Genomic DNA, 14,152 nt, shown 5'->3' with positions numbered 1-14,152 from the left:
TTCAACTAAATTTCCACGATTCCTAGAATAAATTACTTGTGTCTGCCAATGTCTGCTGATGTCTCAAGCCTGGATATAGGACTGAGTTCAACCTTAGATACAGGCCAACTAACATGATCTCTTCAGAACCAGCTTGATCTGGGCCAACATAGGTAGGCTGAAACTCAGTGAGGGGCCACTTGAGGGATTAGGGTTAGGGTTATGGTGGGGTTACGTCATGGTGGTGTGAAGAATATATGCGTAAGTAATAACAAAAGTAGGTGGTTAATCTGGATTTATGGAGGATTCCTAGTAGAAATAGGACTAAAGGATAAAAGGTAAATTTCGGAAAAACAACAGGGTGGATGGGTCTAAAATTTGAACTGAGTCTAGAGGAAGATTCAATCAAAATTTCAACAGGTATTAACGTTTGGATTTGTAGGAAAATATCATGCTTATGGTCTTCTAGAAATTTCGGTGTTGCAATCTTCGGTAGCAGCAGCTTGTATAAGTCTGAAACTTGATGGAGATCCTTTGATGCAGAATGTAACCTTCAACCTAGTTGAAGGGGAGCTTGAGTAGAACCTCTCGGGCTTCTTATTGACAAGGAGTCAATTGATTCCACAGTCCCTAGTCCCTACTAGGACTTTAAGCACCAGTCAAGACATAGACTTCAAACACTAGAGACTATCTCACACTAGGAAGAGAGGCAGCAGCCAGCAACTTGAAGAAGCAATTTCAATAATCAAACTCATGTTCAATGATGTAAGCCATTACAGACTTATTGTTGTTACCTGGCATTTAGGCTCCCCCGTTCTTCCGGATAGTCGGTTGTAGCCCCCCCCCCCCGGGTCTCCTCTTGCACATTCTTTTCTCTCCCCTCTCAGGGTCTTGGTAATGAATTTTTTCAATCATCGACAACAACAACAACAACAAAAACAAGACAATCTTATATAAAAAGCTCAAAAAATAGACTTCTACTTTTAAAAGGCCAAACCCCATCCTTAACCTTTAGGTAGCTTAAACTAATGGGAAAACTAAAATAGACTAAAAATAAAAGTCCCTATTGGTCATGTTCTAGTCGCATGCAAGCTTACATTGAACAATCTAATGAACTAATTAAACCGAAATGAACCATGGCTCAATCGAATAATCTAGAAAACTAAATATTTGATGTACTCTCTTTTACCCATGTTTTAGGTCTGCTAGGTTAGACGAGTACAACTTAAATCCATTGAATGAAGGCCTCCATAGATCCACAGCATTCATACTCCACTTTATTACCTATGTTTTAGATCCAATAAGTCGTCTGACACAATGTAAATCCATGGGATGAGGCCCCCCACACACCCACCCCCTAACCAAACTGTTTTACGCAGATTCAACAACAGTATACAATCAACATTACTATGGTGTTCCCTACTAAATTAGGTGACGGGCTACACTAGGACCCAGGAATAGTGAAAATGGAGCAAGGCGTTAACTTGGTGGTCCCCTCAAAATGATGCAGTCTGTTGGCATCGGGCTATAGTTATTGCATAGAGGATGAATGCAGGTAAAGAGCCACTACGAAAGTATAGGATTTGATTAGCATCTTGGAACAATGGATTTACAACATATAAGAGTCTCGAACTCATAGTTCTTATAAGGGGAAGAAGGATTAACATGAGACCAGATGGAAGAGTGAAAATATTGAGGACTTAGATGACTTCAATTTTGGTATACAGATTGATAGAAGTAGTAGAAGTCGAGTGGGAAAATTACTGGATAAGATTTGAAAAATGATGTGGGGGATATTAAAAATTTGGAGATGAACTAATTTATATGCTATATTGCTAAGATAGTATGATAATATAATTTGTTGATTTATTTTGCTGATGAATATCTTGCATCGGTATGATTAATTTCTGCCAAATAAATGGTTATGTTAAAAAACAAGAACACCCGCTTCTACAGTGAGGACGCCTTTCGGCCACCTTGTCACCAAGGCGCTTTTGTTAAATGCATTGGTCGCCTTGATATCCATGTTGTAGAGGCTATTAAGGCAGAAATGGAGGATATGGTTTTCAAGAGAGGAATGAGAAGGGGAATCTCAGATTCTCAATTTTAGATCTTGCCATGGTTATGATTTATCTATTATAACCACTTACTTTGAAAAGAGACACAAACATTTAGTTACCTTCAAAAACAGGCATCATAGTAGCCAAATAGATTTCTTTCCAACTAGAAGGCACACTATTGCTATATAAAGATGGAAGGATATACAAGGGCAGCCAAGCTACACAACATAAAGCAATGGTCATGGATATATCCCATTATAGCTGAGCCAAAATTGTAAGAAAGGTGAGATTTTTTGCCCTAGGAGGTTAACAGGCTATGGGATTCACTTCGAAATTCTGCACTGATGAAGTGGTCAAACAAAGTTGCTACTTATGTCCTAGATGAATTGATAGGGAAAAATCTTCCCTCTAGGAAAACTCAGTGTTGGCAAGCAAACCGTTATAGTTAAGCAAGAGGTTCAAGCAAACCGTTACAGTTAAGCAAGTTAATTTTTAAGACATGGCAAATGACTGAAAATGTTGAGTATTTACATGAGTATAAATCTACTAGAAATGACAAAAAAAAGATAGTGGGAATACAAGAGTACGTAAATATTAAGATCTTATAAATAGCCTGAGCACAAAGAAAACAGAAAAAGCTATCTATGAGACAAGCCAATGAGGGAAAGGAAGGGATCTTGACCACATCAGAATTGAAGATAATAAAGTACTAATAACAGATGAGAACATTAAGCAAAGATGGAAAGCTTATTTTCATAGCCTACTAAATGAAGACATTTTGAGCTATATTGTCCCAAAGGATTGCATTATCCATCACGACACCGCATATTGTAGATAGATATGAAATATTAGGGTGTTTAGAGTAAGAGGAGTTTTGAGAAGGATGGAAGTAGTCAAAGAGCAAGGCAAAAAATAAGGTCCCCTTAGAAGTATGGAAGAACTAAGGAACCTGAGGGTTAGATTGGAAAACTAAGCAGTTTAATAAGATTAAGAGTTCAGACCACAAGGAAGATGAAAGAACAATGCAGGAGAACTGGAGAAGTATTAGAGTTCCAATTTATAAAAACAGAGGTGATATTCAGATCTGCAATAACTGCAGAGGCATAAAACTAATGAATCATAGTAAGACTTATGGGGAGGGTTATTGAAGACAAGCTGAGATAAGAAATTATTACTATAAAAAACAAATTCAGTTTCGTTCCAGAAAGTTCCACAACATAAGCTATTAACTTACTAAGGAGACTCATGGAAAGATTTAGAGATTGCGAAAGGATCTCCATAAGGTCTTTATTGACCTAGAAAGGCTTATGACAAAGTCTCTAAAGATTTAAATTTAATGAGTACTAAAGAAAAATATTTCAACTAAAATGTGGATAGACTTAAAGAAATTTATGATGTGTGCTGAAAAGTGTAAGATATTTTTTGCTTTTTTTTAATTCAGATATAGATAAACTCACTGTAGTGATTAGACCCATTTAGAATCTCAGATATATGGCATCTGCTGGTTTATTCCATTCTCATATATCCCACTCCCATCCAACCTTGAAATTATCAATCTTAACCACTTTAAAATGCTCTTGTCAAAGCTTCACATCCCTCAAACCTCTAGAATGTGGCTACATCTTGAGTTATCAGGGTAGCTTATCAGAGAAATCCTTTTTTTCAATCTTTATGATCACATTGAATCCACAATAATTGTGCTTTTCAATCTACAGATGCTAGAAGAAAGCATCTAGAATTATTCATGATAATGTAAACAAATGGATAGTCACGATTAACAATTTTCTACACAACCACAAGATATGTCAGCGCCTAGTTAACTCACTGATATAAACCCGATTTTAGGGTTAGGGATTTTTGAATTGAATTCCCTAAAATGGAGGATTGTCTAGAATCTTCCAGCAACTAAATCAACAATGTTATGGGATGCCTATGGGTTGCTCTGGAATAGATGGTAGTTGGAGGGAAACAATTTATGGGATGCCTATGGGTTGCTCTTAGGAGATGGACTTCCAAATCCCGATCCATAGATAGGATTTGGAGTGCCATCCATTTTGATGTCTCTTCTTGGCTGTCAGCTATTCCCCATCCCCCTGTTGATGATACCCCAAGGAACAGGCTCATTGTTGTATCCTGGGGTCTTTGTTCTGCTTTTCGGTCTTCTTCTTAGAGACCTTGTTGTTTCGCTTTCGTTTCTTTAATATATTTATTTATTCATCCAAAAAAATAAAATTTATGGGTTCCATAGGATGAATCGGAAAAAACTTAGATTGCCTATAAATTCCCATGTGACGATTTGGAGATGTTCAGAATCAATATGGGTTGTAACAAAGAGATATGAGGTGTATCCAAAACTTCCTAGGAAACCTACAGTTGGGAGTGGGGAGGTTTTAGGGATGATCTTGGGGTGGTTTGGGTTGTGGGATTTGGATAACAGAAAGTGAAGGAATTGTTTGGGGAAATTTTAGGGTTTTAACAAACGCAAATTGGATGATGATGTAATGGATATGGGACCTAAAGGGAAGTTGGGAACCCAGCGGTTGGGTTTAGGAAGGTTTAGGGACAATGAAAAAAGGGACAGATAAAGAGATGGGAAGGTTTCTTGGATTTTTGAAGAATTTTTGACAGTCTTTCTTAAGTCTTCTTTTTCTTCCTTTCTTTTCTTCTTTTTTCTTGTTCATCTTTTTTTCTTCTTCCTTTTTTACCCTTCTGATTCTTTTCTGTTCTGAAATTTCAGAACTTGCTGCAGGAGAAAATGGGGAAAAGAGGGGGCCAAGAGGGAGAAAGAGGAAAGGAAGGGGTGCTGCAGGGAAGGTGGGGTAGGGGTTCCAGGGATGCCATAGGCGTGGGGAAGGGTTTCTTGGTTGCTGCTGGGGTTGCCTGAGCAAGGAGGAGGGAAGGAGGGGGAGGGTCCTTGGTTGGATCGCAGCTTAGGGGGGGTGCTGTACTTGTGAAAGCTCTAGATGCTTGCTGGAACTTGGAAGCTTGAAGAATGGAAACTTAGACAACTGCAGGGTCCCCCTCAAAGGAACCCTGCCAATACCTACTTGGCTGCAATACTCTCAATACTTTTTTTCATTAAAAACTGCCTTCTTCTCTAATAGGCATGAGAATATAGAGCCTTCACAAGAGACTAAGGTAAACTAACTTCAAAGAGACCAAGCTTGAATCAACTAGGGAACTAATTCAACTAAGGTTTCCTTTATAGGTTAAGGGACCCTTTACAGATAAATAACAGGCACTCATAACTAAAAGAACTTAAACTAAAAAACCTAATTATCCATAAAGAGTCCTACTTAAAAGAAAAAGTTTCTATGACACAATGACTCAACTACTAACACAATCTAAGAATTCAAAACATAATTGGACTCAAAAAATAAGACAAAAATTCTGAAAAATAAAAATAATCATCCAATTAGGGCTGGATATGACCAAATTGCCCCTACATGGGTTTAGCTAGCATTGGGTGCACCATCTTGTTTGGCAAGGGGCTGAATTCTGGTTCACATCATTCACTCAAACACAATGATTGAGGACCAACTAATGGTATCAGGGTATGCAATAGGCTCATGATTTTGTTTCACGTATTCCACTGCTCAACACCATACTAATAGGAGTGCCTCACTATCATAAAGAAAAGCATCCCATTTCGATCGTATTTGTGTATAAAATCTAGTGTTTAAAGAGTTAGCAATTCATCTCTGCAGGAGGCTAGAAAAGCTGAGACACAACGCCTTAAAACTGGAAGTGCCACCATGTTGGAAGTATTTCCTAATTGGAATAAGACTCTTTTGATTATAATCTTTTGTTTTCTTATATTTTCTATCTATATTGGTTTCCTAATAAACCTAGGATTATTATTATTATTTTTTACTTGTTTTTCTCTTCCTACTCAGAATGGGATTTACCTAGACTGTAACTATAAATACCCCATTGGGGCCTATGAATGAAATAATACCTTCTAAGCAATAATTTCTTCAAATTCCAACACACCATATATCTGTTTAAGTGTATGTTTGATGCAAAATAAGGATGGCATAACTAGAAAGACATAAATCATTATTCCCAAGAAAATAATAGTCAAAATAATTTGCCTTCATTGTGTCGACCGGATGCAATAGCGAAGTGGAAAGTGCACAAGCAAGCCCTCCAGCCAATGCAGATTTCAGGACACTTCCAGCAGGGATTTCCACTGGTGGTGCAACAGCAACAACGGTAGCAGCTTCAAACCATATATTTCTGTGGAAAAAATTGTTTGGAATATCAAATCAATTAATAAAACAAAATGCTTCAAAATTTTATCCATGAATAAGCACTATTTCAAACTGATGAGAGCAGAACTGCAGAAGAAAGAAAGAGTGAGGATATACATAACCTATTACATACATAAAGGATTTATCAATCCGAAATGTTAACCAAATCTATAGCAGAGCTTTCAAATCAAAGCATATTTCTTAGAGCTCATGTGTTCCACTGCTCCTTTTGATCATTGATCATTGATAAAGCAATCTAAGTCAGTAGAGGTGAATGGAAGGTCTAAACTAGTTCCTAATGGGTAAGAAATCTATGTTACAAAAATGCAGGTGTTGGTGTTACCTGTTAGTTGGGACTCCAAGTCTAAGGTGGTCCTGACTCCTGGGTGTGGACTCAAATAAAATTTCAAGACTTGAGGAATGGACATCTATTTTATTATTTTAGATCATTATTAACTGCTATTATACAATTAATCAGTTAAGTTCTAACAAGAGGAGGTAAAACGACAATTGTTAATTGACCGAGTCATTCTTATTCTCAGTAATTATTAAATATAGGAACAAAAATTCAACCGATTCAATTGAATAGTGGCTAGATTGGATATAACAAGAATGAAGGTAGGTGTTAGTAAATAGATCGAACTAAAAACATTTTTTTATTTATTTTTATTTTATACATGAAATTTTTCAAAATAGAATGGAAGTAAATATAGACAAAATAAGACAGCTTTTTTCTTGTAAATTTTTATTTATTTGGATTTGTAATTCTTTAGAAATTTTTTTTTCGCTGAATCACTGACGTGCCATAGCAATTGCACCTATTAAAGCAACTAAATGAATTATAGAAATGAGTTCGAATGGAAGAAAAAAACTGGTTGATAAATGAATCCCAATTTGTTGACTATTACTTATCAAATCCTGTTCTATAATCTGGTTTGATCTTGTAGTCCAAATAACCACTACACATAGATCCCCTATCTTAGCAATCAATTTCAACTACTACCCAAGAAAAAAAATTCAATTACAATGCGCCCCTAAAAGTGATATTTAAACTTGAAAGACCATAATACCAATATACCATTACTTATCCATCTCAATATTAGTTAAAAGACCTAACTATCCTTACTAACCGACCTAAAACGCAAATGAATATATTTTAAATTTATCGCTTCCAGGGTCTCCAAGCCTTTTTCCATTTTTCTGACGACAATGATGGAGGAAGAAGAAAAAGAACAGTAATGATTATGCAGTATTGAGTTCAATAAAGAAGAGGGGGCTAATTGGGGTGGAGAGGAACATGCAGGAGGGGGGGAGAGAGAGATGGAGGTGGTTGTATTGAGAAAGCCGATTGTGGAAGAATGGCTTAATGTGATTAATGTGATCTCGAGCCCTCTATTTATAATAAAGTGGAAATAACACTATTACATGAACAAAAACTTTAATAGAGTTGAACTCCTAGTAGAACTCAACCAACAGGTTGGACAATCTGGGTTAGAACTAAAGGAGGGATGAGGAGAATAAGGAGTCTTTCAGTTAACAAGCACTGAAACTTCCTGACGTAAACTGCTTCCGAGGCTTCCCCAGGGCCTAGGGTTGTTTCCCCAAACCGTAGGACCCATAATTCAAACCAGGGCTATTTTGGTAATTTTGTCAAATTCTGGGTGTCTTAGATCTGGATCCCATTGAGTCCAATGTGTTGTGTGGACCCTAGATCTACTTTTATTTTCTTATTATTATTTGGATTAGTATCTCGTGAGTTATAACAAAGTCCTTGTCTAGGCATGATTCCCAATTGTAATTAGGATCTCCTAATTTGAGTGCGCCTTTATTCTACTTTTATTTAGGAATCCATATTTACTCTTAAAATCCGAACTGGATCCCTCTAGAGTGAGCTATGATAGAGTCCTTGTTTATGTTGGAAGTTGTTAGTCTAGTCAAAGTCCTCATTAGATCTAGCAAGTTAGTTTGTCAATAACGCTTCTTAATTAGAGTCTTATTCTCGAACCTGCGGCAGCTTAGGAAACCCAGAAAGCCTAAATTGCATAATTTTACCTAACCCTAGAAGTCTCATATCTCTTAAACCCTAACTCCAATCACATTCCCCATTTAGGACTAGCTTTCCCAACCCTTCTCCTCCAGTCAATCCCAATCCAAGAATCCTAAACCCTCTAGGACTTCTATCCTAAATCAACTAGGACTGACCTAAACCTATTAGACATAACCCGAAACTATAAAATAACTACAACAATACTTTCCCAAACCCAAACGAAACCCTATACAGCATTCCCTAAGTCCCAGACTATAAAACCCAACCTGAAACTAAACAACAGCAGCAGCCGAACCTTGGAATCATCCCTGCCAAGCCCTTAAACCTCTGAAATCCAAACCTAAATGTACTGCTAGAGCTGAAACTTAATTTACAGCAAGAGTACAGGTCTCAAAGCCCCATTCCATTTGGTTCTAAGCCTGGCCAAACCCTTCTAGGGTACTGTTTAGTTGTTTGAAACCCTATTTCCACCAAGAAATCTCCTACAAGACTGCTAGTTCCCTGAGAGAGGCTCCTGGAGTGTACCTAATTCTAGGGCATAAACCCAAACTCTAAAACCCTACAATTTGGTTCACATCACTTCCTTTTCTCACCTCATAACAAGCACGAGCCCTATCTTCTACCATCGCCTTCTCTTCTCTTTCCTCCTCTTCTCCTCCGATGGTAAACCACTGACATTGATCCGGATAGCTTGCAAAGACACCTCAAAGGACAGCAAATACCTGACCTACAAGTTCTGCATGATAATCCTCCAAAGAGACTAAGCAACCAACAATCAAGTTTCAAAAACACTCACTGCTGTGATTAGCAACAAAAGAAGTCACCTAGGGGAAAGTAGGAAGCAAGAGACTCTGATTCTGCTGTTTGACAGCCTTGTGAGGATGCTTTCATGGCCATGCTTCTCAAATCAAACCCTTCCTTCTCTGTATTCTTGAAAACCTTAACTGGGGCTCTTCTGTTCGAGCGGGATTGCAACTCTTCAATTGGTTCCCCGCTATGTCTCGCTGAGGCCGTCAAAGCTATGCCTGGTCCGGAGCCTTTGCAAATGCAGAAGGTCTTGCCCAGGTTACTGAAGTTACTCGAGGCCGAATGCTTAAGGCCAAGCTGGCACTGTTGTCACTCATTGGTAGCATTGTTGGAGTCGGTAGTACTTCAAGTCGTAAAATAGCTATTATGACAAGGGTAAAATTGGTATTTCACAGTTGTTAATGTTGACATCATCACTTAAACTTCAATCCTTAACAGTAGCGGTGCGTTTGTAATTGATTTTTTTTCAGGGGTAGTAGATCTAATTGATTGCAAACCTAGGGGGTCTATATGTAATTTGCTCTTAAATATTTAATTAATGACATTCATAATATAACCTTGGGGACAAGAGTTTGAGGTTCGGTAGACGGAGAGATATGATGATACGACTACACAAAAATGATAAGCAATCATTAAGGAGGGGGATCTATGGGCTCAACTGATTGTCATCAAGAAGCTTGGGGTTTTGAACTGTAGGCTCCCAACAACAAAATAAGAACTTCAATGTATTGGGACGGGGGGGGGGGGGAGCTCATAAATCTGCTGAAATTCAATAATGTTCAGCACATAAGAATAGATAATTAAGATTAAAACCTATACCCTTCTTATATACTAATCATGACTGTTCCACTCAAATTTACAAAAATAGCACTACTAAATTCTTATCCTAGGTACTTCTTTTCCATTACAGCAAATAACTTGTGAGATACTCTTAAATCAGATTAAACAAAAACTTGTACTTTCTACAAAAGATTATAACTAAACTATTAACTATTAAAATCTAATTAACTCTTTATAAGTACTTAATAATCCCATTATTTTGAAAAGAAATGGATTTATGTGCTTAGTCATTCTTCTTAAAGCTTTTAGTAATGCTGATAATTGGAAAAGGCCAACTTCATCTTACCGTGGATCATCCTCAAGTCTATCAGAAGGAAGAAGCAGCATAAAATTGCGGAAATGACTGTAAAATATAGATTCATCAGTGTCAGCATTCAAAAAGCGCATCATGGCAACAGCATTATCTTCATTGGCTGGAAGTCCAGCACTTCTGAGGGACGTCAAGATTTCACTCTTTTGAAGTGTTCCAGACTTGGTTAAACATAAAGTGGTATAAGCCCGAAGAATAGTTGGTTCCTTCTGCTCCATCAAGGACAAAAATTGTTTCCACCCAAATGATTTTGAAAATAGGTGGCTTCTAGTGCGGCGCATAAATTCACGAGCATATCTCCGTGGTAATCGTCTCTTTCCCATGGCAATCTCAAGATCTTCTAGTGTCACCTGGCCATCTCCATCTCTATCGAGCTCCTCAAAGAACCGCCTTCCTGTAGAAACATATCAGTAGTTAAAAAGACAGGATTAATCATCATTGTAACTATCAGAGCTTCATTCCTAATTTTTATGCTGGTCTTGCATTAAAAATAATGGATACCAGTCAAGTGAATGAAAAAACAACAGGGGAACAGGAAATAGAGGCATGTTTTTTGGATGAATGGGTAGAGGTATTAGATAAATATACCAACTATATAACAAAAACATCATAGATAGATCCAAATTTTATTGATACAAGATGTAAATAAATTATAGATATGATTACGCCACAGATGATCAGTTGCAATACAGATACAGCAAGAAGTTCTAGACGATAGAGGAACTTCAAATCATTGCCTTGTAGAAGTACACAAATTGACCTTAAAAAACAGACATTAAAAATGTTTTTAACACAATAAGTAACATTCTTGTAAGCACCAGTTTGGATTAATTCCCACCATTTAAGCTCTGTCAAATCTCAGAGTGATGCAAAATTATTCTCAACTATGATGAATGCTACGCTGTCCCAGGATACACTTAAAAGACAATTACATAAAACGCTACAGCTTGATGCGAACTTCTCAATTTTGTGAATGGTAGTTAGCTCAATTTGCAGTTGAAAAAATCACACAGAAAAACTCACTAAGCGTCACCCAATTCTGATTGTTCTGCTTAATTGAGTTCATATATTCTGTAAACTCATAAACATTCAAGTCTATGCTTGCTTCACTAGTCAACTGGTTAACCCTTCTACCCTTCTTTCATCTCTTGATCTTTATCTTGCATTAAACTCCGTAAAGCATCTATGATGATCTAGGCCTCTACTGTTTTATGTTACTGTTTGAACATAAAGAGAAAGGGAGACAAAAGTGCAAAATTTGGAGACCAAAGTGAGCCACTTTAGACACGGTTTTGGGCGTAGTGGGAATCTGGATGACGGAAGTGTTTGTCTGCACATGCATGTGTCTGATTAACATATCCATGATATTGACTCACAGAGATCAGTCAACACAAGATTTAATTCATTTTTGAAAAGCTTTTCAATACAATGGGTGTTGCTGGCTTTAATTGTTTCAACATTCTTATCATTTGAATAAGTTTGGATGCCAAGTAAACTTAATGAAATTTAATTTGCAATTGATTTTAAACTATATATTAACCCAATTTCATCTTTTCCATCTCTAATAGGCCACAGATAAATTAAAAAAATTGTACCCTAACTTAAGTTGTTCAGTACTCGATTTATCATTTTTAACTTGATTTAAGCTCTGAATAATCAAGTTTCTTCTTCCTCTACTATAAATCAAATGGATTTAAAACACTGCAATATTAGTTGACTGTCCCATAATGCCATCATTGTAGATTCATTTTTTGAAGAGAAAACGAATTTGTTTCTGACCTTCTAAGTTAACTCCAGTTATGTATTGATTATATTCTAAAAAGCACTTGGATCTTTGGACCTGATTTCTTGCCCATTCCTTAATTTATCTTGTGGACTATCAATTTATTCAATAACATTTGTGTATTACATAAATGCTTAATTAGCATCCAAGGATCATATATATAATATTAGTATGGAGTAATATAATGTGAACTGTTTTAACAGGAATATCAGCTCACAAAAGATGCCCAATGAATGGAGAAGAAGCTTCATACTCCCTTGTAATAATGGGGGAATTTTCATGTGCGCCACGCTGCTACCTGAGGTTTCACGCAACAACTCAGTTTCTCAAATCCCTTCCCCCCCCCCGACGTGCGCGCTTACCCAAAATGTTGACATGTCCTTGTTTTCTTCTTTCTCCTTCTAGTTCTCACCTGCAATAAACCCCTCCCTGAAAGCAGACTAGCAGATTCTGAACTTTTTGAAAGGGTCATTGGTAGAAGAGAAGTTTCTTGACATTCACCCTTTAAGCAGTTCTTTACTTTGTGATGAGGACATCAGTGAGCAGTTCCGAGTTTACTGGCGACGCCAACGTAGAGATCATCCCACGACAGCATCTATGTGGATGGATGATGAGTTTGGAGGTTATCGGATTGCTAGGATCCTATGGTTTGATGAGAAACACCACTTATAGGCAGTTTGTCATGTTATTTTCCTTAGTCTTAGTGGGTTGGGTAGTTGTTTACTATTGAAATATTTTAATTTCATGTTTGAGTCTTTATGGGCTGGGCCTAGAGTCTATTTTTGCCCAATTTTGAATTTTTTGAGGTTTGGGTTATATTTACAACTTAAGTTGGGGTTATTTTGGGAATTAACATGTAGGGTTGTGAGGGATCAATTTTTTTATTTAAACCTTGTATAGAATTCGTTTTTGGAATGAATGAATGAAAGAATTAGAAAAGAAACGTTGTCTCTCTGTCTCTCTATCTCTCTCTATCTCTCGTGGAACCAGCTCTTCCCTCTCTCTCTCCAGGTAACCTCTCTTTCCTCCTTTCACCCATGTTTCCCACTAGAAAAAATCCCCTTGCTCTCCTCTACAAAGACCTACTTTTTTTTTCTCGAAAAAGACCTAGTTTCTTTCCTGGAAATATTTTTCTTCTTCCCCAAACCCCACGGTTGTTCTGTTTTCTTGCAGAAAAATCTTTGTTCTTTTTTACTTCCCTCTTTCCCTTATTTCCTTTCATTTTCCTACCCTACGGCAGTCTCTGTTTTTCTTTAGTTAGTCTCCCTTCCATTCTCTTTGTTTCTTTTCTTTCTCTCCCTCTCTTTTATCACCTCTAGTACAGCAGTCTTGCTGTGGTTCTCCATTCTAACCCTACTCTCCTTCCTAGGATTCACCATTACTTCAAAATATTTTTCTCCTTTCCTAGGATTCACCATTACTTCATAATATTTTTTTTCTTTCTCTTATTTTTGTTCCTAGATGTTTTCTAACCCTTGTTTTGCAGCCAAGATCTGCAGGTAACATTATCTCTCCCTAAATATTTCTCATTTATTCTTTGGCAGTAGTTTAATTTAAAACAAAACTTCCCAAGACTCCTTTTATATTGTTAATTGCTAAATTCCTTGTTAGAAATCTGATATTGATTAGGACAGCTCTATTTTCTTTAAGTTTCTTATTTCCTTTAAGATCCCCATCCCCTTGTTTCCCTATTGATTCTTGTTTAGTTGTGCTTATTAGTTAGGACTTATTGTGTTTCTTTCTCTACTTTAGCTGTCTTTTCATGCATGATTAATCAGAATTCAAGTGCTGCAATTCCTTTTCTTTACTCTCTGTCAAGAATTGTTTCATTCTAAGAGTCTAGTAGCCCACTTTGTAGGTCCCCTAGTTTCTAGGATTTCTCCTACATCACTTTGGCCTTCTGATGATCCATTCTTCTTTGATGATCCATGCTCTATGTCTGACATCTTCTTTCTATGTAGGCTATTGAGAGCTGCAAAAACATCAGTACTATTTATCCCAGTGGGACAATTGTCCCTTCTGCTTACACCTCCAACCATTTCTACAGAGATCTCAGAAAACCACTGAATATGT

General features: G+C 37.1%; 1 protein-coding gene across 1 annotated transcript in view; it reads right to left on the bottom strand.

Moving 5' to 3' along the window:
• LOC149023607 (calcium-dependent mitochondrial ATP-magnesium/phosphate carrier protein 2-like) overlaps nt 1–14,152 on the bottom strand; it is a 31,801-nt gene that overhangs the window by 9,863 nt on the left and 7,786 nt on the right. Inside the window, exons 2-3 of the mRNA XM_089144158.1 lie at nt 10,273–10,690; nt 6,134–6,278 (exon numbers count right to left, since the gene is read on the bottom strand). Of these exons, the coding sequence (XP_089000284.1) occupies nt 6,134–6,278; nt 10,273–10,690 (563 nt within the window). The remainder of the gene's footprint in view (nt 1–6,133; nt 6,279–10,272; nt 10,691–14,152) is intronic.

This window comes from Hakea prostrata, chromosome 2 (assembly GCF_041222555.1).
Source record: "Hakea prostrata isolate BN-2017 chromosome 2, UWA_Hpros_2, whole genome shotgun sequence".
In the NCBI taxonomy this organism is placed as follows: Eukaryota; Viridiplantae; Streptophyta; class Magnoliopsida; order Proteales; family Proteaceae; genus Hakea; species Hakea prostrata.
The sequence above is the reverse complement of the archived record's forward strand: the minus strand, read 5'-3'. Positions and strand labels throughout refer to the sequence as shown.